We start from the raw sequence: 24,763 nt of genomic DNA on the forward strand, positions 1-24,763 counted from the left end.
GGGCTGGATTTGATAAAAATAGAGCCCATGTGCTGTATGTTCACTTTCATCCGCTCTCTCTATCTCTCTCTCTCTCTCTGTCATCCTCCTCTCCCATTATCTCACCCTTTTGTCATCTACTCCTTCCATTTATCTCCCTCCCTCATATTTTTGAGCTGTTTGTCGAAAGGGGGCTGACTGTGGTATTCACAGCAGTTTTCCAGAGATGGAGGGATGTTCGGCAGAGTGAAGGACGAGAGCGTTGAGGCAGCTGCCACACCCTCTCCCTCCCCGTCTATCTCTCTCTCCCTCCCTCCCCTCCCCATCCTTTCTCTCTCTCTCTCTACTCTGTGTTAGGAAGTGGCGGGTAAACATGAATTTGTACCTGATATATGCAGTACTAAAATTATTTGAGTCCGGTGGCTCAAATCTCAACTGTATGCACAGGCGATACAGTGAATATATTGGGTGAGTGTTCAGCTTTAGGGACAGATGATGTGTGAAATGTAACCTATGAAATCTTTTGAAGGAGAAAATTGTGTCAGTGTAATCTGTGAAAATGTGGAAAATAATGGCAAGAATAATGGCCTGGTCAACCCCTATTGTGTACGGATCTGATTTTCTAGTCATTCTACGACAGTGTTCAACAATTTGTTATGAAATGGACTGGAACTGTACTTTTACAGGCACCATTGGATAGATCGACGAGCTGTGGCTGTTGAGCTAAAATAATGAGTGACAAGTGAGGTTTCACGAACACCATTATGGGTGGAGCTATAATGAAATGTCAACCAATGATTTGTTTGAATGAATCAAAATGCATGGCACTCCACGCTGATTGGTTCAAACCAGTGAGTTGTCAGTAGTTTATTGATGCTGTGCCTTTATTTTTTTTGTAGCATGAAACCTCATTGCCATCACTAGGCTATAGTATTGTCAGGTCAGTAGGTTAGCCTTGCAGCTGTCTTTTTGTTTGAATAAGTTATAGCCACTGTGTAATCCCATTAACCTGGTTTTTTCTGTCCTTCCCTTGCCAATAAAGAGCTATGGGAATTATCTATGAATGAAACGTAATATCCAGCTAATACTGAACATTTATCATGGGTTAACTAGTTCTGCCAGTGTTACATTTTACACTATATCTTGAAACCCATTTTCTATTTAAAGCACCACATTCTCAGTCTCTGTCTTGTATCGTATTAACTTTGCACTGTCGGGGTTGTGCGCGGCATTTGTTACCGATATTGGCTGTGACACTAATGACTTGGCATCAGCTCTTCTGATTGCCTAAGCCTTTATATGCGCACGCATGTAAGTCATTCCGGATAAGGGCGTCAGCTAAACGCTTACAAGAAAACGTGAATGTAGAACTCAATGCTAATGCCGAGGGGTGTCTCATCCTCAAAGTAAGATAGCTAAGGACCCCCTCTGGAGATTTGATAAGCCGCCATTGCTACTGTAACTAATTCCTGGCTCAAACAGAATTAAACGATGGACTAACGTTGTTTCCGGTTGAGATTCAACCTTGTTTGCTGTCAGTACAAGTCTGCTTGTTCTTCTCATTGCCCTTAAGTGAAGAGCAGGGACTGCACTGAACCATGGCTGTAGATAAAATGATATCCCTTCTGGCTGGTGCTCGGAAGGTCCTGGCCAAGGTGAATGACATCACGTCACTGCTACTGAGTCAACTGTGACCTCAGATGCTTGTCATTTTTAATGTGAAATTCACTGCAGATCCTTGTACGTTTGAAAAAAATGATATTTACAGCACAATAATTATAGGAGAGGTGCTACAAGGAACATCAAGACGTCTTCATGGCCTTGTCCATGACCTTCGTCACTGACCATAGGTTGACAAAATCCAGTGGTCTTCAATGTATGAACAGGAGGGAGGCAAGGATGCATGTGGGCTCTTCTGCTCTTTACCATCTTACCTCCATAAGGAGACTGCATGATGGGGATTTCCGTCAACACCGCCAAGACAGAGATAACATTACATATTTGGCTTTTTTGGTTTTATTCAAAGCGATGTACAACAAGTGCATACTGAAGGTCAGTGGTACAGCTACGAAACACATGTCCGACAAGGTACAATACTCATTATGTAACAGTTATTCATAGCCATGAATATCAAATTCAGTTCACGGAGTAAGCATAGCCAGGTCAGAAAGTTTTGCTCAGTCAAACTAGGAGACATGGCAACAAACTAAAACATCAAGATAACAATACAAGAGCAATAAAAAAGTGCTGGATGGAGAGGCAAGTGTAGCATGAAAGTGCCAGAGGAACAAGATAGAAGGTTACAAGTGGTAAGAGCAATCCTAGATTGGAAAGTGCCCTGCAGAGTGGCGATAGTTAGTGCAGGTACAGTCTGAAGACTGTATTAGCATCTCATTTGGAGATGTACCTGGAGACAACATCTTCTAGTGGAGCTCCAGCCCTCCTGCCTCCATACCCATCTTCACCGTTGAGGATAAAACTTTGACGACACTCCCAACATTCAAGACCTTGGGCAATATTCTCACTGAGGATTGCAACAATGACTCTGAAATACAACACCGAAACAAACCTAGCCTCAACAGCCTTTGGGAAACTCAGGCGCTGCGTTTTTCCAAACAGGAATCTCCACACCAACCTTGCTGTTTACCATGCCGACTGTGTCCCCACACTTCTTTCTCTACCGCTGTGCAGCCTGCACTGTTGTTAAAATTACAGCAACGTGCTGGCAACAATTAGCCCGCGAGTTGATGTAATTCATTTAACAGCAAAATTACTGTAGTTTTAATTATGATAGAGAGCGTATATTGGAACCGCAGGGAACTGCGAGGCTCTAACAGCGGAGCAGTTAGGTGGCCTCAGGAGCGTAACACAGCACTGCTCGCTCACGCTCACATGACACTCACAGGCTTCCACACCCGTGGGGCTCTGCTCTGTCCATTTAGGCCACGGGCAGGAGCGACTGCCTGCAAGATCCCGCATGGCCAGCTACATCTCAGCCGATTGGCAGTAGGTGGTCAGACGAAACACTATAAGAACCAGCTGAAAACATCTTTGGGGAAGTGCAACATCAGTCCGGTGGAGCTGGAGGATGCTGTCGCTGGTCGCCTCACCTGGTGACAGCAAGGTGTCTGGAGGCTTGAGGAAGAGAGGATCACCCAGAGACCTTGAAAGCAGCTGAGGAGACAAACAGCCATGATGGCCAACATAAACCCTGATGGTGGGCACATGTCCCACCTGCAATAAAACATCTGGGTCACGGATGGACTCTTTTACCATCAAAGAACTCACCTTTAAAAAGCAAAAGTGGACATCATCATCAGATTCAATGGACTACTTGAGCAAGAAAATGTGTGTCTGTGCATTTGAGTGTGTGTGCGCGTGTGTATGTGTGTGTGTGTGTGTGTGTGTGCGCGCGTCTTCATTCTTAAATTATTAACACTCCCCTCTCTCCTCTCACTTCCCCGGTCTGCGGCAGCTCCCTTCGTGAGAGTTGAGATCAGGAGCGGCGGACGATGTGCTGTTTGTTCCTCTCGTTCTCTTTCGCTGACGCTAATGGGCAGAGACAGGCCAATCCCGCGGCCTCGGAGACTGACGCGGCGGCCCTGTCTCCTGTTTCACGGGCGAGAGGCCCCGCTGCGCGCGCCGCAAATGTTTCCTCTCTGGCGATGAGCGATGCTCGACGGCACAGAAATCTGAGTCAGACGAGGGTGGGGTGGGGGGGGGGGGGGGGGGGGGGGGGGACAGAACTACTTTGACAGGTTTTGCCTGCGATGAAAACTGAGTACTGTGTATGGAAGGCACAGAGAGTGATGGATATGGATGTAGGGGAAGGAGGGAGGGAGGGAGGGAGGGAGGGAGGGATGATGACAGCTGAGGAATGTTTAGACCCTAATTGAAACAGACAGAAAGATCAGACTTCCAGCAGGGCTCAACATGGCTTTGTCAAATTATGCCATTAATGAGTACATTTTCACATATTTCAACTACTGTTCTCTCTGTCTCTCTCTCTCTCTCTCTCTCTCTCTTTATCAAATTCAAACTTTTTTTCAAAGCCAAATTCAAATGCTTTATTTGCACGACAAGTAAATTTGGGATAGCTAAGCGTGAAAGTGCACACATCGAAAATGAAATGTACTCCCCCACCCCAACAATAAGTTGAATCTGTACTGTTATTCATATTATTACAGTTGCATTGTTTGTGAAGATGGTCACGGTAGAAGCAGTAAAGACAGTAACTAGGTAACTATTTTTAAAAAGTATCAAGAGAGATCACATTAAGGCTTAAGGCAAGAAAATGGAAGCAGACAGGCAGAACACAATGAACAGTTTTGTCAGCTGGAAAGTTTCATGCACGCTAAATAATATTTGGGATCTAACAAGGGCAGCAAAAACAGACAGTACAAATACTTTCTTGTAGAATAGCATACCAGGAAGTGCAAAATATGTTGATATAAAATCGTACATACAAAGGCAGTTTAGCAGGCCAAATTTGACAAATATAGCAACAGACAGACACAAATAGTAATTTTCCTCCCATTCTGACTCCCATGATTCTTCGCATACCAGTGGGAGGAGCAAAGAGGAAAGGACAAATATCTTATTTATTTAAAGTATTTCTGTGTAAATAGCAGGTCACCGAGGGACCAGAAGATAAACAGACAGACTGTGAATCTATTATTGAGCTGTTTCCCCGCTCCCCTGTTTGCATTAATGCCACAGCAGACATCTGCAGCCATTTTCATCACACCACACATAAGCTGAGAAACAGACTGAAAGTCTCAAAAAGTTTTTTTTCCCGATCTTTGGTTAACCAAAATAACTATTTCTCTTCCGTCTGTGTACCCAGAGTTTTTTTTTTATTTTTGTTATTTTGGATTCGGGAGGAATTAGAATGAATGCACTGATCTGCACGCTGAAAAATATCAGTTTTTAAAAAAATATTATTATTATTTTTTTTTTTTTAGCAAACTTGTATTTTCCTGCCTGTTGTGTTCACATGGGAAATTTGTTTTCCCAGTCTAAGGAGAGCAGGAAGGAGCTTGTGCATAGAACGGGAAATTGTTGGTCAACAGCTGTTTTTTTGAGTGTAGTGATTCACACTGCATTTCATAGTCAGAAGGGCTTTGCTGTATTATCATATGAGCAGTATGTTAAAATGCAGAATCCCCAACGCGGGGTATGTCATTGCCCCCTGTGCCTGTTCAGCTGAAAGAAAAATTGATATTGACATCATAGGAATTGCTACAAGGCCGACAAGTTAACTTGAAAAAAAAAAGTCATTTCTAGCCCTAACATTTTTTGATATTTTCTTGCAGGATACTGCTTAATAAAATCTCATAAATTCCATTTATAACCATGTAGAGAAAACGTTTTTAGGATTTCTTTTTACACCTCCATTTCTCTCAGTCTGCCACTTTCAGGCTTTTGGAGATTTTTAACTTTAATGCTCAGTTGTTACGATCACCACCGCTGCATGGACGCAGTTTGACTGTTTTCCCTTAAACGTTCACTGTTGTATCACTTTTATTCAGAACGTGCCTTTTTCCTCTAGTGGTGAAAAATGGTGTGCAATGCTTTTCTTTAAAATAGCTGCCAAGTTTCTTTCTGAGTAATAAATCTGACAGGTTGAATTCCGCTCTTGTCTTTTCAGTTCTGTGCAGGAGCTCTGAGAAAGGCATGTTATTGAGGGGTGACATTAGCACTGGAGTGGTCATCTGGCAGATGGACAGTTTTCGGTTTGTTCCCCGGTCCTCTGAGTGTGTAGAAGTGTCCTTGAGCAAGGTATTTAACCTCGCCATTGCTCCAAACAAGCAGGTTTGCTCCTTGCATGGCTGCCTTGATCGCCATTGGTGTGTGAGTGTGTGTGTGTGAATGGGTGAATGAGAGGTGTTTATTGTAAAATGTGTTGTGGAGTTGTTGCTGGAAAACATGCTCTATATTCACCACTGGGGGTTGTCCTTTCGATTTTATAAGTACGCTTTAGGACTCTTCTAATAGTGTTATTTGGTGCAGTTTTTCCATACCTGATTCTTTGTATTTATTTGGTCTATGTCAAGCAGAGGCACTACAAAACATGTCCTAATTCTGTAATGTGCCACTTTCCACCAGCAGTCTTGGTTCTCAGATGTAATCAGCGCTTGTCTTAAACTTCGACGGAAGATCAGAATGTGATATCACTGTTCATTTTTTCTTCACAAGCACTATTTGGTGAAAGACTGCTGACTGTGGAACTCGCTAGGCCTTGGGCTTTGGTACAGAGACTGGGATCAAACGGAAACAGGCCGTTCTACATTACTGTGTCGGTGGCGGCGACAGGCGACTTTGGTGAGGATTTTCTCCGGTTCCCCGTGGCTGCTGTCGGCTCTCCGCGTGCTCCTGAGCGTCCCTCTGAGGGAATTAGGCGGCTCTCCAGAAACACCGGTCTCAGATTTGGCGCCGAGGCCCTTTTCATCATATCACTCAGACACAAAGAGAAAGGGCAGGGATGAAAATGAAAGAAGGGGAGCGGGCGGAATGAAACCCCGACGTGTCAGAACAGCGATGGAAGCACCCGGAAACAAAATGAGCGACGCCCTCTTTATGGAGAGTAGTGCGACACCGGGGTGTGTCGGGGAGGGGAAGTGAGGGGAGGATGGAAGAAAGAAAAGAAAAAGAAAACTTCTGATTTACTGCTGCTCGCATTAGCATTAGAATTCCCAGGGACTCTTCCTGTTAATAAGGGCCCTGGTTCGTCCTGCACTTGTCCCTGGGCTTGTTTTGTCCTTTCCTCCAGCACCTGTGTGGCTTCAGGACAGGGGCTCCCTCTAGACACTCCCTCCCATTCGGTTAACAAGGGCTGCAGCTGGAACAGCAGGCCCGTACATGTCTTTAGAGACTGGGGGGAGCACTGTTCTACAAACTAACAGTACGCCTCTGCTTCCATATGGGCTGAGCTGAAGCACCGGAAGTTTCCATTGCCAGTCTGCAGGTGGATGAGCTTATATCATAACAGCTGAGTTGTGGAGTGGGGCATGGGGTCCAGTGATATTTGCCCCAAGAGTCTCATCTAGGGTTTATCTAGGGGCTGGTGTTGTAAAGAAGAACAATGTGTGTTAAATCATTTTTACTCTGTTAGATTATGCCAGATCCTGATTGGACCCATATAAGCTCAATTTGAATTGAATTCGCATGGGGAGACTGCAGTTTGTCGGGTGGCTGACTTTTAATGCATATTCGACCCTTCCTCCGCTTACCTGGCTTTCCCCTTGTCAGCAAAACTCATAAGGAGGGTGGACTGTTGGTTCAATATTAACAGTAAAAATTTACTGCGCGTGTAACATTTAATAGCAAGTTGTGAATTACAAATTTGGTTCATTATTACATTGTGGATATATTAACATATTCGTGCATGCCTGTCAGATGAAGTATGGCATAAAGGAACGGGAGGAGGTGACGAGGTCATTAAAAAGCGCGAGCACACATGACCGTATGTGACCGGATTCACGGCGCTGAGACCACCTTCAGCTCACATTGATGCCAGCCGGAGTTCCTGTAAGCAGCGCCAAGTTTCAGAGTCAGCTGAACAGTGCAACTCGCACAGGGAGCTAAATAAGATGTCCGCCGCTGAAGTAATTTGTAGTCAATCCTTGGGGCCATTTATTATTCCCCTTTCATAGGCCCAGCGCAAAATCTGCCATGTACCCACTTTGAGGACTTCAGAAACATACATTAAAGGAGTTTCGCCTTGAGGCTTTCCGAATCCCTTTGCTGTCGGATTATAACTGACCTCTTTATGGATTTAAATGGATAATATGCCCTGAGCAAGAGTTCCCCCTACAGAAATAAGGGGAGAAAGAGTCAGTTAGCTTCGAGGCACAGAACTTATAGCATGAAAAAGGAAGCGAGATCGCACTGCACAGACTGCACTCACAGCCTTGTCTAACGATGCCATTTAAGGACGATGAATTAGATATGTAATCTTTAATCACTCTTCAGAATCAAACGAGCCGAAAAATTAAGAATATACTTTGCTGATTTATGACTTCCGTAGTTTCCCGCTTTTGTGCTACTGGTGAGGATGTAATGCTTAATACATTTTGGGTGAGTCGGTTGTCAAAAAAATTCCCTGGCATGCAGTTGTAGATCCCCTGAGATGTAGGCCTATTGGGAAATTAGGTCAGACCTGCAAAAATAGCCCTTCACACTGAGTTCAGATTAGCTCATTTAGCTCTGAGATGAGAGCTCTGTTTCCCTGCACCTCAGCAGCAGACTACAGGGGATCAGCCACACCATTACAGAGTGCACCTACAAGTGAACTCTTTAGATGTGGTGACGCTCACAGCCGTTTCATGGTAGCTCAAGAATGACATCACTTCCTTAGTGTCTCAGAGAACATTAGGGCTAAGCCTATATACCGAGGTAATGGAGGTTAATAATGCCACCCTCTGGATCGTACAGCTGGCCACTTCAGTGTTTGACAGGGAAGGTCACTGTGATTGAGGGGAAGAACTGCGGGAACACCAACAGTTCAGTTCCAGTCAAACACATTATCCCTGCCTCTGTACACACACACATATAACGAGGACGTCAGCAGTTTGGATGGAGACCGATATATAATTAAGGTGTGTGTGTGCGCGCGCGTGTGCGTGTGTGCGTGTGCTGGGTTTATCTGCCAATGACACACAGAAGAATATGTCACACACTGTGTGACACTCCTGGGAGGGAGATGCGGCAGTTCCGGGGTTTTCACCATAATTTGTCACATGGAGAGAGAGAGAGAGAGAGCGCACCCACACAGACATGAAAACAAATAAACGAACAGCTTTGCACCTCCCCCTCATGGGTTTCGGGCTAAAACAATAATCTAAAAAAAAACGAACTAAAATAACAAACTGAAACAAAGCGAACATTGCGACAGCTTTTTAGCTAGCCGCTTCTCCGACCGCTTTTCCAGCTCTCCAGCCATATTAGTTTCACTTTGTTATTTAATGCTCTGATCTTGCTCTCTCTGTCTCCGCCCTGTACCGTGGAGAGGAGAACACCTTTATGCACCTGGGCTGATTTGCTAAAACCATGTGCTGAGTGTGCTCACTCCACCAGTAGGCTTGGCCGAGACAAATCCCATTCCACCCCCCTAATCAAATGCCACAATACAAACACCAGAGTGACAGATTGTCAATAGCGACATGATGTCTTTTCTCCTTGGTATTTAGCCGGGAACTAATCCATATTTTTTATTGTCAGCAGATACCTCAAGTAACTGAAAAAATAAGATGACAAACGGGCTGTCACAGGTAGGGGAAATGGTTTTGTAACTTGTTACAGGTGACAAGTTACAAGGGCTAGGGGGGGCAGGTCAGTGTGCTCCAGGGTATATAGGAGTCGGGAGACGTGAGAGAAAGGGAAAGAGACAGAGAAGCAAAGAGAGAAAGAGAAGGAGTGTGAGAGAGCAGGAGGAGATGGCCGGAGGGGAAACCTCCGCACGCATCAGCGGTCCTCTCTCTTGACTGGAGCTCTCCGTTCACGGTCAGCGTTTATCTCTCTCTCTCTCTCTCTCTTCGTCTCCCTCCCTTCCCACCGTTTCACCCTCTCCACAGGGTCCTGCGTGCGCGCTCCGCCTTCTCGTCTCTGATGGAATAAAACACATTTTCTCAACTGCCTTCAAATAACAGCACGGTGACCTGGCGTAGCCATCCTGCTCCAGCAGGCTTTAGCCTCCTATTAGCGGGTCAGCTGCTTCGATAAATAGCTGCTAGCGCCATAATGTGATCTTGGAGGTTTGGACTGTAGGAAAATCCCTGGTGCAATGAATGGAAATGGTCACAGAGGTGGACACAGTTCAAAGGTCTTGGTTCGACATGGAGTGGATTCACAACTTTATCATGTTATGGAAATTATTTAAAGAATATTCTGAAAAATGCAATACGTATTCTGCTACACAGAAATCTCTCTTTTGCTGTCTGTCTCTCTCTCTCTCTCTCTCTCACACACACACACACACACACACACACACACAAGCACATGCTGTGTTTAAAAGCACCTTTTGAGAGCATGTAATAAGCATGCTACTCACACCTGTGGGTCCATGTTTAGCCATGGTGTCCAGACTGCTGTCAAATAACTAGGATCGCCTCACAGCAGTTTCTCACATTTGAGAATGTAATCACACGCCTACATGAAGCAGGGTATGTAAACTAATTTTAACTCAAACAGCATAATAACTAGTGTCGGTGGATTTCATTGATTTTTGTGAGTACCTATTTTTAGTTTATGCAGTTTGAATAACAATTTGGAAAGTTAACTGGCAATTCTTTTATATCACTGCCAGAACTGTTAATAGGAATTTATTTTTACTGAGATATAAATTTGAACAATAATTATCTATTTAACATGTCAGCGTTAATGATGTCTATCTTTGCAAAGTCATTAACCAGCAACCATATTGCAGCCTGATGTCAGCAGATGTTAGCTACAGTAGGTGACATAGGTTGCTTGCTGCGTAAGCTATGCTACAAATCAAAACCGCTTATTCAGAGCAGACCCCGATAGCCAGCTGTTAAACACAGCTGCGAGCTGGGCTGAGCGTGGACACGCACCGAGTTACGATGTTAGTACAGTCCCGCGGTGCGGACCTACGCGTGAACCCTTTACTCGTCCCTGAATCACCAGCGCGGACACGGCCTCCGATGCGCGCACACACGCACATGCAGGCACACACATACGCACACACGCACACGCAGGCACACACATACGCGGTAACGCACGCACGCACGCCCAGGCCGCGGCACGTGTCTCTTCCCCCCCCCCCCCGCTCTCTCTCTGAACGATGAGACGCGGTGTCAGGGCACGTCGCCATGGCAACAGGATCCAGCTTGCCTTGAGGAATCTTCCCGGCCTTCCAGCCGCCATCTGGGAGAGGAAGACCGTCCGGCATTTGGTGACGAGCCCCGGTTAACCCGGGCCTCGCCGATCGGCGGTCCTGCCTGTCAGACCGGCCTTAGCGCGACGGGCACGACGTGTTCACGCGCGTGTGCGCGTCTGCGTGCGCATCGCTTTCCGCCACATTAACTTCCCCGGCAACACTGTCAGTCTTATAATTACTTATTAATGGGGTAAAGTGGGCCACTGATGGAACACCGCTTTAAAGTGCTCAGGAAAATGACATGAGAATATTCAGATCACAAGCTTGTTACGTCATACATTAGGCATATATATGCATGATAGACATACGCTGGCTCTTGTTCTTCGGTTGGTTCGAAAATTATTTATATGTTTATCCAGTTTTTTGATTTCTGAAAGTTTGAAAATATATGATAATGATAAAAATAAGCGCAGATTATAGATATTATGCCTTCGTAATACTAGGCCTTTACTGTTCACGCTAACCCAGAATGAGTTAAGTTGACTGGAGGAAGATCTGTTGTTCTGTTTTGCTACTTTACTTTTACTCAGCACTTTGCCAGTCTTGCTATTCTGTGTTTATATGAAAGTATTGACTTCATGTCATTTTGGTCATGACTTCATCACAACCAGGGTCAATTCCATCACAATTCAGGAAATGAAATTCATTTCATTTGTTGAAACGTCCTCATGTGGCAAAGCCGTTTTTCAGTTCATGCGATTGATTAATTGAATTTCCGTTCATTTCCTGAATTGACTGATCTGAAATGGAATTGAGCCCATCTCATACTAGGCACTCATTGAAATTACTCATTTGTGTGACCTGTTGTGTTTATTATTATTATGTTATCTAACACAAATAGTGTACTCAGCATACTTGATATAAACTTTAATATAAAATTGTATCCTTCAGGTGTACTACAGCATACTATTATTTTTCACGTGGAGGAACTACCCAGTGCTAGAGATTGAAAGGGCCAGGCAGCAGAGCCCCCACTGCCTGTTTGATTCCTCTGATGAACTGGCCTCTTGGTTTCGTTCCCCGAGCTCAGGGTCTATGGGCTTAGCACAATGTGAACCAGCCTGTAGTACGCAGCCCAGGACCGGGGACATTCCTCTTCAGTGTAGCCCCAAAAATCTGCCATTACCCCCCCCCCCCCCCCCCAAGCGAGGGGAGTGGCTGCTGAACTCACCTCTCCTGGCGGGCCACGATCCAGAAGGAAATGGGGAGGGGGAGGGTGTCTTGTCTGCTGTTGCTCTCTCTTAAATCTCAGCGATTTAGCCCTCAGGAAATTGCTCTTTAATAGAGCCAGAGCTGAAATATCAGCAATAAATGCTGTTTTAAATGTCGTTTTACATCCCAGTATGCAATGCATCTTGTAAACATGAACATGGTGGACTACTACTACTACTACTTTCATAACATCTCGCTTCATCAATTTGAATATCCGGTGCCAAATAAATGAATAAATAATTCACAGAAGATGCATTTGTGCGGTGTTTAGTATGTTCCTCAGAATATGAGGGTGATCCAGGGGACAGGAGTTTCCTGTCTCTGCGCCTCCGTCTGCTCCAGGAGCATAGAGATATGCTGAAGACCCGTTTTGCTCTCTGATGCAATATTTATGCAGCGTGTGTCACTTGGCGGTTGCCGGGGCGATACCTGCGTGCAGTTGGCAGCGGCGGGCAGCTGCGGAGGGAAAGCCGCGCCGGTTGTCTGCTTTTTGAAGCGCGGCGGGTCGCCGCGGTGCGCTGACCTTGTCTCTGACAAGGCAGAGGGGCAACCGAGGGTGCGGGGGCTCCGCCGTGCCCCCTTGTCCTACGCTGTCCTCTTGCCTAACCCCCCCCCCCCCCCCCCCCCCGCCCCCCTCTCTCGCTCCCTCTCTACCCCAGCTGAGAGCGCTGACAGGTGAGTTAGATTGCTGTCTCCACATCGCTCTGCTTACGCCAGCACACCTCGGAGCCTGACGCTCGGGGTCAGGAGGTGAGAAAGGGGGGCCGGGCTCTGCGTCACGTGCCGCCTGTCACTCAGCGGGGGTCCCCTGTGCGCTCCTCGCTGGATCTTTAGGCGATCAAATGTGCGGAGGGGCACAGAACACACAAAAAAATAATACAAGGGCCCCCATATGATTTACACACCCATAGGGCATCTTTATGTACAGTAGCAGCCCTTACTCTGCATCTTTAGGAACAGCGTACGGTGCGCCTGAGAATGTGATCTGTCTATTCACGTCTCGTCACTGCTCATTATTGCACTTGTTCAGCAGCTATTTGTTTATCATCACCAGAATATGTTTGATCTGTGGGTTAATCTTCATCTCTTACTGATACCACTGATACTACATTAAGTTTTATTACATCACACCAAATAATCTCCATTCTAAAGGCCACTGTGACAAGAAAACCTCTTCTACATGAGCATGGTATATTCCCCAATTGGTTGGATCATTTTCATACATTTCCACAAAAGCCTCCCCATGAACTCCTGTCCTCCTCTTTCCCTATTACAATTCACAAATGGCCACTGAGGCACTGGCTTGTCATGCCAAACGCTACCAAAACGTACCTTATCCAAGATTAAACGCGGGCACCCATGTGCAATTCCACACAGTTGGTGTTTTCTAATAACACCACAGATTCAGGTTTATTTCACCTCTTCCCTTACTGAAAGCGTGGTATTACAAAAAAGAGGCAGAAACAGTGAAGGGCCTCATTTTGGGATATGTGTCTATGCCAGACGACTAATGAAACCCGGCATCCACAGTCACCTTTAAAGAGAGATATTTAACCCCTTCACTCGCTGGGCTATCTGTAATAATCAATCTGTTACTGTGGAGAATGCATCGGCAGAAGTCATGTCTTCCTGGAATGATAAAGCACAGAGGACTTTAGTATGACAGGATGTAACTCATTCCAGATTCATCTGGCCTCTCTCTTGCAGTCAGGATTACTTGATGAAATGAAAGGGGAGATTTGGTGAATGACTGAACGGCTGGAGGCCTCCAGTCGGCCTGGGAAAAGAAATTTCCCTTTGCAATATGGACCAAAGGTCCAGAAAGTGAAAAAAAGAAATCTGTCTGCATTCGTAAATTAGCTCAATTATATCTCCAATCTTAATGGGACACCTGGGTTTTTGCAGGTGCTTTTAAGGAGACAGTCTGAATACTGTGAATTGCAATCAATTTGCTGTCATTAAGTGCCTAAATGTAAAATGCGGTCATTAGCCCTGGTAGAGTTTTTAAATTTCTGGGAAGTTGTGCTTTTTCGTTTTTTCAGTTTGTGTAAGTGCGCCCGTGTGTGTGTGTGTTTGTGTGTCTGTGTGTGTGTGTGTGAGACAGAGAGAGAGAGAGAGAGAGAGAGAGAAGCAAAGAGGGAAAGAATGACAGAGAGAGAGAGAGATTCACAGAGATGGAGAGGTGACATGTGCAGTATGAAACTCATTGTTACTTACACTATCACCTCTAACGAGATCAGAATTCAAAACCAGAGCCTTCCAGGGTTGAACTGATTTTGAGTTAACCAGTAAAAAAAAAATTGATGCAGACTGCCACACCAACGGCAAAAACTCAACTCTTCTCTTCCTGTCCAGGTCTCACAGCGAGAGACCCAAGCAGTGGCAGGCTACACACAACAGCATGGACACAACTCACTGCTCTGTACAAGAGATTCAGCATTTTAGAACTTTTTCACCTATCAACTGCTCTTACTCAGGATTCTCCTTCTCCATGTAATACTTGTGACATTGTGATATTGTTCATTTGACCTCATAATGTACAAACCTAGGGCTTATTCCATCACTCATCAGAACCCATTTTTCACTTTGGCGAGAAGTGAGTGTTGTCCTTTTGGACTGACATTGTGCAACAGGAATTCACACCCACCACTGTGAGTGTTTCTTTGAATGATGTGCAGAGTGCTTGTGGTGCCCGGGGGTGGATTAATAGCCTCACAAGCTGCTCGTGTAACACGGGCCAAAGGTCAATCCACTTTGGAGTCACCGACCGCCTGCAGTGAAACCTCTCTCTCTCTCTCTCTCTCGATCGCTCTCTGACGCTGATGCACGCTGCCACCGAGGTTTCCCTCTGCTGTTCTTTCTCCCTCCCTCTCCTTCTCTGTCTCACGTACATTCCCCCCTCTCTCTCCCTCCTCACACACACACACACACCCACTCCTTCTTTCCCTTCCCTCTCCCTCTCTCGCTCGCTCGCCTCCCACCTCCTCCCCGCAGTTGTGCGTCTTCTCAATGAGAGGGTAATACCCCTCTTAGCAGACAATCCCTCATAATTCCGTCGATGGCATCCCCCCTAATTAAATATTCTTATTGGCCTCACATTTGGTAAATGAGACCGTGGGCGATCTGCCGGGACTGTCACTTCCCCCATTGGGCCAGTGATTAAGTGTTTCCAGGGGCCCCAAGTGACGGGGGCCTTCAAAAAATGGCGCTGTAATTGTGCAGGGATGGGGTGGCCTGGGGTTGTGGGGCCCATTGTGAGGCAGGGGGCTCAAAATTCCTGGTGGTGCCCCCACCTGTATCGTTGTGATTATAACTGTTTTTCGACACAATGCCGGATTTAAGCACTTGTGAGTGTCAATTAACAAGCTGATCCATTAATTATTCCTACAGGACTCTTTTAATCATTTTAAGCTATTAGAGCAGCAGCAGTGGTGTTTATCTCCTTTGCTGTCTGTATAGCTCAAGAGACCATCGTGTACAAGAAAAGATTAAGCTTTGGGCCTTTTATTTTACAAATCCTGACGCGGTAATGACAGAGGGGAGAGAGATGTTGCCAGGATTAATTTCATTAAAAGCGTGTCCTCTTATAGTAGAGCATTTTTGATTGGGGTACACAGGACAATGGGGCTATTATGGCAATGAACAATTCTGAGTATGTGTTTTTTTCTTTCGCTTTCTGTGGAGCATTCACTGTGGAAAGAAAGAAAGGTTCCTTCTGGGCAATTTCACTAATTGACTCATTTTTTCAAAAAAAGAAAATAAATTGTTTTGAAGAGTTTGCACATTTGAGGCGGGCAGCGAAACTACATCTGAAGGCAGTATCACACTGCCTGATGCAGTACTTCAAACAGGCAGTAATGACAGTGTAATGACAATCACTCATCTTGCTGCTGATTATCATGAGAATCAGGCATTATTGCAGATAATACAGTGTTTCAGATTTAATTGACTGGAATACCCAGCGTCTGGTGAGAACTGCAAAGCCCCATGGTCTTTGTTCCAATGATAGCTAGTCATACACCTAATCTGAAAACTATAAAATCCTCTCAACAGGATTGTTAGAGAAAAAAAAACACCATATTTTCCTAGGTTTATGAATGATTTAATGAAAATTATTTTTGCAGGCCATTATCCTCCTCTGGCTCTCGACTCATGAATACTGCAATATCGCATTTAATATTTTGTAGCACTGCTCTGTGTGACACTTGCTATTGCAATCTTTCGTGGCGGATTTTCGACTGGAAATCCTCTCCTTTAGTTCACACCAGGCATCCTTTTCCTGTGTCGCTAATATCAGCTTGCATGTTTAGCAAGGTTTTGCCAGAGGCGCAGCTGAAAATTTCGTCGTCCAATAAAAGTAGAAACTGCATTTCGAAACCTTCTCTCCCCTTTCGTTTTCAGAGAGGGGGGAAAAAATTCTGAACGTCTTACAACATGTAAAAATACATTACACACACAGTGTAATTCACTGAAGTTCAGGCTTTTGCAGTCCATGCTTGGCTGTTGGCTGGGTAATCATCCTTGTGGCCTCAGTGGCCCCTCCCTGGTCCTCCTCCAGCGGGGGTACCCTATGAGCTCACAGCCGGGGTGTCAGGGACGGTGTCACTGAAAGGTGAGACGCGGCGGTGTTAGCGGGTTTGGCGTTTACCTCGCGCTTCCCCCCCCCTAATGAGCCGTCGCTCCCACAGAGCGGAGAGGCGGGCTGGGAGCGCCGGAGGCCTCCTGACGGCGAGGTCTCCGGAGCGAAACGGCCGAGATTACATCTGCGCCGAGTCTGCGGTCCGGCCCCGACGGCAGCGGAGATCTGGGGGGCGAGGGGGGGTTGGGGGGTAACCCCTCATCAGGAAACAGGAAGCGGCGACCTGGTTGCAGCTCGAGCCCCCAGCGGGACCCAGGGAACTCGTGTGGGGGGGCGCCGCGTCTCGAAAGCTGCGGAGAAGCACGTCGGCAGTCAGCCGGTTGCTGGGGCAGGATTACAGGCTGGAAGCCCCAGACTGGAATCAGGGTCCCAGGAGAACTGCAGCACGCCCTCAATATTGAGATCGCAATGATTACTTGTCAGACGGTGTCACAAAATTGACTGGATTTTAAATATGACAAATGGAAGTGATGGGGGTGGGTGAAGAGCTGCTGAGTCTGTTATGGCTGATTCTGATTCACTTTGCCTGGCAGCTTTTACAATCCGGCAAAGCTGCTAGATGACTCACTGTGGTCCTTCAAGTTCCCACGACACGTTACACACGTGCAGGGGACTCCCTGGTGTCCTGGCTAAATGCCCAACCTGGCTCCCGCAGCCCACCACCTAATCACCCCCCCCCCCCCTTAATGACTCACTGTGGTCCTTCAAGTTCCCACGACACGTTACACACGTGTAGGGGACTCCCTGGTGTCCTGCCAAACCTGACTCTCTCAGCCTACCACCTAATCATCCCCCAGCTTAATTTAAAAAAAAATTGTTCTCTCTCTCTCCACCTCTGCTGATGTGGGGGGGGGGTGTTCTGGCACAACATGGCTGCCGTGCATCACCCAGGTGGGTTCCACACGTTGGTGATGGTTGAGAAGAGTCTCCCCCTCATTACTGTAAAACACTTAGAGAAAAAAGTGCTATATAAATGCGCACCATTATTATTATTATTATTATTGGCAGAGAAGATCACTGGAATCCAGATCCTCCAGTTCATAAACCCCTTGAGATGGGGCTGGTGTGGTCGGAGCCTTAACAGACATGTTCATTATTATTATAATATTATTAAACACATGCAGCTCCAGGCAAACATGCCCTGTCCTTTAAAAATAGCTGTGCTACCTGACTCCTTGCCTCCTCAAGTATTAATTCCCTGCTGAAAAATCCAAGACCAGGGATTCTAAGATGGTTTTAGCTGTGTTTTTGACACTTCTAGCCGAGTATAGCTGGTCTATTGCTGGTCATAGCTGGTCTGTGGCTAGTCAAATCTAGTTGAAGCTATTTAAGCTGATAGAGTAAGCTGGTGGCCCAACTGGTGGACCAGCTGACTATAGGATACTCCAGCTGGTTAAACTGCTGGTCAGCCTGCTAAAACCAGCTAGAGGTGCTGAAAACACAGCTTCAACTTGACCAGCTTAGGCTAGTTTAGGCTGGAATTTTCAACAGGGTAATGAGACAAATGTAATGAGCTTGTCACAACATCAACGTAGCCCAGTTTTCTTCTGATCCTTCGTAAACTGAAATTATAAAACAGCCACATACCCAGATGGATTTGACTGGTTGGGGGCATGGAGTGGAATGAGCAGCTTTGGCAGACATCCGACTCACGAGTCCTGCTTTCAAGTCTATGCATGTCTTGACGTTATATTAAGAAGACCCATGCTGCGTTTAAAATCACATTACATGATTGATGAAAGCACTTATGTGACGCATTTATATTCATACACACGCACACTGGTCTGAACATGGGGAAAAGCACATGGCTGTTGTACCTTTGGAGGGCTGGGCCGGCTTGCATCCTATGCATTGTTGGTGGCATGATGTATTTCCATTTTAGCGCCACTTAAATCAGGATAAATAATGCTCCCTTGGTTTGCGGTGACATTTGACAGATCTCTTGGGGGCTCTGATACTGATGCAGTGATGGCACCTGCGCTCTGCTTTCCAAATCGAAGCCACTCTGCGTTCTGCCGAAAGAGCCGCGGTGACAAGGGGATCCTCAGAACGTGGTTATCCCCACCAGCGCTGTCGTCTCACATTCCCAGGTGTGTAAATATGTGCGTTTGACTGCTGTTCAAACCGTCACATTCTCTGCCTGCTATGGGGAGGGGCCGAACGGCGCATGCTCCTGCCTCATGTGCCCTGTACGGAGTGCGGGGGGGTGGGGGAGGGGGCAGCACAGGCTGTTCTGAAATTTAAAAAAGCGAAAGGGCTCTCAGAAATGGTCCCGCGGCGCTCCTCCCGTCTGGGGCGCGGGGAACAGCTGTTTCAGCTCTGCGGCATAAACGCGCGCGCTAGGACATTTCCTTAGAACCTTTGAGGTTAATTCTGCGTTGGGGACTGTTAAATTCCTTTTTTATGTGTTTTATTGTAAGACATCGGTCAAAGCAAGTGCTTATTTATTTGTCCTGTCATGCTTGAGAACACCGACCCAAAGGTTTTTTTAAAAACGATTTTCTTTCGGAAAGCTTTGGCTAGCGCTACTGTTTAGCCTGTCGCGCCTTGCCTTGCGCTAACCCACTGAAAATGCCTTGTGGGCATTATGTAGAGTTCGGAACACATGGTTTAATTTGTTTTTGAAGGCCCCAATGGAACCTCTCCAACCAGGAAGGCTGTGAAATTCAATTTTTTGATTGACATCTGAGATTATCAATTTCAGCACCCAGCAAAAGCCACACTGTAAAGCAGCATTTGATTCGAGGTCAGTTATAAGGGATGATGGATCGTTAGCGTGTTAGTTGTTCTCTGAATTGAAGCCAGCATCGAAAGAGCTGGGCTTGTTTGCAGAATGATGGTGGCCTACTGACCGGTGTGTCTGCCCTTTTGACACGAAAAGCCAGAATCACATCTTTCACCACACTGAACCCTTTCAAGACCACACATCTGCAGACTCTATGACCCGTCTGACCAGAGATCAAACCAGATGCAGCAAGGCCTGTCTCCTCTCTCTGAGTATTCAAAGATACATGTTACTGATTTATTGGGGTGAATTACAGATTTTTTTTGCTGCATCGTTCAGAAGCATGTGTCCACAGAGTAGACCTGTTTCCTTCAGGAATGTGTAGTTAAGAAACTAAACTGAGGATTATAGGGTTATTGCTGCTGGTGTCGCAGTTTTGAGTGTTTCAACAACATTCAGCATTCAAGGTTTTAAGCAGAACGACAAGACAAAGAGCATTCTGATGTGAATTACTTCTTGTATGCAAAAGAGTTGGAGCTCAGTCATTCTGACCTCTCGTAATGTTTGTGGTGTGTGACATAATGGGATTGTACCAGTCGATGCTGGGCAAGGACACACTTGTGGCTGTGTCGTAAACTGGCAAAAAAAAAAAAAAGGTTATAGAGTTTTCTGATCCTCTTGTTAATACAGTTTCAAAAGCACACAAGATTCTTTCTGTCATACAAGATGTACAAAAAAAAACAAAATTTCCCCGAACAAGTTGCTTGTTAGCAGAGCGATTGCTAATTATGCACAAAACAACCCGCTGTTGACAGGACACTTTGATCTTTTTTTTTCTAACGAGGTTGTTTGTTGTCGCAGTTGACAAGGGCCAAAGTCTCCTGCGTTTGATAATTTTGCGATACTTTGACACGTAAAAGAAAAAAAAAAGGGACGGCGCTGTCGACTGAAGCGGTTGCTCACGGTTACTCTTTGATGTTGCGGTGTTTTGACAGCCCTTTGGGAGCTCTGATTAGTCGGTGCAGGGCCCTGAAAGTGTGCGGCTCGTGTGGTGGTGGTGGTGGGTGGTGATGGTGGTGGTGGTGGTGGGTGGTGGTGGTGGTGGTGGTGGTGAGTGGTGGTGGGTGGTGGTGGTGGTGGTGGTGGTGGTGGGTCGTGGTGGTGGTGGTGGTGGTGAGTGGTGGTGGGTGGTGGTGGTGGTGGTGGTGGTGGTGGGTGGTGGGTGGTGGGTAGTGGTGGTGGTGGTGGTGGTTGTGGTGGGTGGTGGTGGTGGTTCGCCCGAGCTGCTCCGCTCCCCCTGTGCTTCCGTGTCGCCCTTTCCTTGACCGCTTCCCTCCCACGTGGTTCGAGCGCGTCAGCATGATGGTGATCCTGCTCAACTGCGTGACCCTGGGCATGTACCAGCCCTGTGAGAACATCGACTGCTCCTCCGACCGCTGCCAGATCTTACAGGTGAGCTCACACGCCGAGGGGCTGTGGGGCCCGTACGCTCTGTCTCTCCCCTCCTCCTCCTCTGATTCTCACTCCCAATTCACTCCTCCTTTCCTCTGCCCCTCCCCACCTCTTCCCTCCTCAGGCATGTTTCTCACCTGTTACCTCTCTCTCTCTCTCTTTTCCTCTATGACCTGAAAAAACCCCATGTTGTATCGATACAGGGATTTTAAAAGTCAGAAGTACTCTCTCACTCTCTCTCTCTCCCTCTATTCCTCCCCCCCTCTCTCTAACTCTCGTGCTCTCTCTCACAGAACTGTTACACTGGACAGTGTTATTCTGAACTGTAATTAGCAATCACAATCTAGTGTGTCAGTCAAAGGCATGTGGAGCTAGACATGAACCCAATTTACAAAGGCGTGTTCTCACGGGACCCTGTCCTTCATTCTCCTCAGTAGGGCTTTATCTTCTCCAGGTTTGGTTTTACTTTCACAGAATTTAGCCGCTCCGTTCATGCCAAAAGTTCACCAGTCCATATTTTTCCAATAAAGGACCTCCATCTCCAGGGTGCTCAGAGACCGGTTTTTTTTTTTTTAGCCGTTTGTTTACTCATCCGTCAAGAAATATGCTCACAGCGACAGCAGTTGTTTGCAGCCAGGCTAGGGTGCAGTCCATTCTAAGCACTTCAAAGGCAAACATACTAATCCAGTGAATAATCTCTCCAGTGACGCGCTTTGCCCCTGCGGATTTTCATTTGCACTACTGCTGGTCTTCAGAGGCTCACTTCACCACAAGATCACATGATGCAATGGATCAGTCCAGTCCCACAAAAAACCTGTTCTTCACCACTCGTCTTGTAGGCAAGCCTGTCCATATCCAGCATCATGGCTTTAATATTTCTCCTTCTGTCAAAGTGTGTGTGTGTGTGTGTGTTTGTGGGTTTGTGTGTGTGTGTGCGTGTGTGTTTCAGCCTTGTCTTCTGTTTTTCAATGTAATGTCATTGCAATCACTCACTTGTATACATAACCAGAAATACTTACAATATCTCTCTCTCTCTCTCTCTCTCTCTCTCTAACATCCCATATTTTCTTGCGGGACTTCACTTGCTCTCACGTTCTCAGCTCATTAGCCATCTTTGTCACAGCGGTTGCTGGTGCGTTGTCATGGTTGCTGGTGTGCGCATTCGCCTAAAGCACGGCACCATGTGCTATACGACAGCCCCTCTGCAGAGGAGTGGGGGGGCGGGGGGGGGGGGGGGGGCAGGGACCTTGGCCACCCCTGAGATTTACTCTCCTTCCCCTTAGGAGTCTTTATGCCACTCGTCTGTGTGCTTAATAATGCATTCCCCCATTTCTGCTCCCATATATCTCTGCGCCCCCCTCGCTCCCCCCAGCACGTTCTTTTTTCATTTATGCTGCATGTATTTCTCTCTCCTTCCCTCGGCCATACGCAAGGCAAAGGGACAAATGTCGCGGAGAACAAGACTAGCGATAACCTGCCAATGCATCAAGCCTAGTCCGGTCTGCCACCGGGCGACGGATCAATTTACGACGCCTGAGTAAAGTTACCTTAAGTAAGAAGCAACAGAGAACTTTTTGGCGATGCTCTTTATGTTTTTGCATTTGTTCAGCGAATGCTGAAACGGTTTTTTCGGCGTGCGCACAGTCGTTCACCACGCCGATTTGCCGTACCGGGAAAAATTCAGCCTCTCCCGGCTTTGAAGACCGCGCTGAAGCCTCGGTGCGCCTGTCGACTTTTAAAATTTTTTTTCCAAAAATACGGCACCGACAATGGCAGAGAAGCTCTTTTTGAAAGCCTGCGAGAGGCGGCATTAAGATTCCTCTCGTAATGAGGCGCCGGCTCCCCTGCGCCGGAGTGCTGAGGCTCGTGAAATGTCGAAAGCGGAATAATTTACCGCCGCGCTTTGCCCCGCCGCTCGTCCCGCCGCGCGGACCTTTTACCGGAGCCGCCGCCCGCTCGCTTCGCCGCTGCTCTCCCCCCCCCCCCCCCCGCCCCTGCCTCCCGTTGCTGTTTGAATGGGGTGGGGGGTGGGGGGTGGGGGGTGCGGTCCTTCTCGTCTGAGGCGCTGTGAGCAAATGCACAGGAGGTTAAATATAGACGCGGGTCAATGGTGGAAATGAATTAAACACAAGAGGAGGGATGGAGGGAAGGGGGGGGAGGAGCGGAAAGAAAAACGGAGGGAGAAGTGAGGAGGGGAGGGTTGCCGGTTCAAACCCCGCCCTGGGCGTGTCGAAGTGTCCTTGAGCAAGACACCTAACCCCTAATCCCTAACTGCTCTGGCGAATGAGAGGCATCAATTGTAAAGCGCTTTGGATAAAAGCGCTATATAAATGCAGTCCATTTACCAGTCCATTTACACACATGTACATACAATGGTCGTAGAGTCACAAGGACTCACACCATGCACTTCTACCATCTTGCTCATGCACTCGATTTTCCATTCGTGCTCTTCAAAATCTGAATTGTGCCAAATTGTGTCAGAGAACGGGCCGAAGGAATCGCGTCAGACGGAGTGCATTTTTTGAGAAGGAGAAACAAACAATTACCTGCGTTGTGCTTGATTAAACCAATATGCTCTACCGCTGCGCTACCCGTCATGCCAATTACTCTCCAAGAAGACAAAAAAATAAATAGCGTAAAGAATTTTCAGATTAAATGGCAGCCCAGATCTCTGCGTGTTGGTGTAAATGAGTGACGGAGAGAACGCTTTGCGAACAGCAAAGCCACTGAGGGGGGCTACGTCCCATAGCTCAGGTCTGATGTGCCTCCTAATTGCTCATTACAGTCGGAGCCGATCCTCGCAGCTTTCAATGAAGGGGCGATTGAAGTCTTTGACAGAACGAGAAGCTGCGAGTCTATTTATTATGAGAAATAAACGGCCTGTTTACAGCCGTTTCGCATGATGCAAGCTCAAGTTTTTGACTGTGTGCCCAATCAACTCTTCTCAATTACCAGTGTACTATTTAGTGAACAAAGTCGCAAGAGAGAGAGAGAGAGAGAGAGATAGAGAAACTTTTAAGGTAAAACAATTTTTTTTTTTTAATCACAAGCCATCTTATAAGACACGATAAGGTCTGATTGATTGATGTATTGAATTTTAGGGCATGCTCAAAGCGATGAGAGAACTGTGGCATGAATACTTTGATGCAATCAATGCCCTGTGCCCCAAAACTGATCGAACTTTGGCCCCAGACTCACATCAACAGAAGAAAATGAGGGGAATGTGAAGTGGGTGTACAGTGTTGTGTATTAATCTTTCTGCTCCTCTCTCTCCAGGCATTTGATGCTTTCATATACATCTTCTTTGCACTGGAGATGGTGGTTAAGATGTTGGCTTTGGGCATCTTTGGCCAGCGCTGCTACATGGGAGACACCTGGAACCGGCTGGACTTCTTCATTGTCATGGCAGGGTAAGGATCAGTCTCAGGGGACGCTTGGTTACAAAAAAAAAGACCCCCCCACAAATAATAGGTCAGGTCTCCTGAGGCTTAAACTCTATATCAAGATATGAAATGAAAAGAAGCAGAGACTGCTTTATTTGTGGTGGTTCTCTACTGCCAGAGGCAGAAGCAGTGTGATATTACTGAATTAACCCTTCAAGGTGTAAGAGCACGCACATGTGATTAGAATGTTCTTAACTGAATGCTGGTAGCACAATCACTCCAGGTAATTGAAGGCAATGGAGTTCTAGAACACTAACTTAAAATAAAAAAAATAAAAAAAACATTCCAAAAAACCTATTCTTCAAAAGGTTAATACAGTTGCTTCAAGAGTGCTCCTCCCTTTTACAAATTTTACTTGACGTGCACCTGTGTTATGATTAATGCCAGTGATGATTCCAAACTTAAAACAATCA

At 46.6% G+C, this 24,763-nt stretch overlaps 1 protein-coding gene across 3 annotated transcripts in view; it reads left to right on the forward strand.

Moving 5' to 3' along the window:
• LOC118217041 (voltage-dependent T-type calcium channel subunit alpha-1I-like) overlaps nt 1–24,763 on the forward strand; it is a 179,592-nt gene that overhangs the window by 76,290 nt on the left and 78,539 nt on the right. For all 3 annotated transcript variants that reach the window (XM_035398810.1, XM_035398800.1, XM_035398818.1), the window contains exons 3-4: nt 20,796–20,907; nt 24,184–24,317. In XM_035398810.1, coding sequence (XP_035254701.1) covers nt 20,796–20,907; nt 24,184–24,317 — 246 coding nt within the window. The remainder of the gene's footprint in view (nt 1–20,795; nt 20,908–24,183; nt 24,318–24,763) is intronic.

Source organism: Anguilla anguilla, chromosome 2 (genome assembly GCF_013347855.1).
Source record: "Anguilla anguilla isolate fAngAng1 chromosome 2, fAngAng1.pri, whole genome shotgun sequence".
Classification (NCBI taxonomy): Eukaryota; Metazoa; Chordata; class Actinopteri; order Anguilliformes; family Anguillidae; genus Anguilla; species Anguilla anguilla.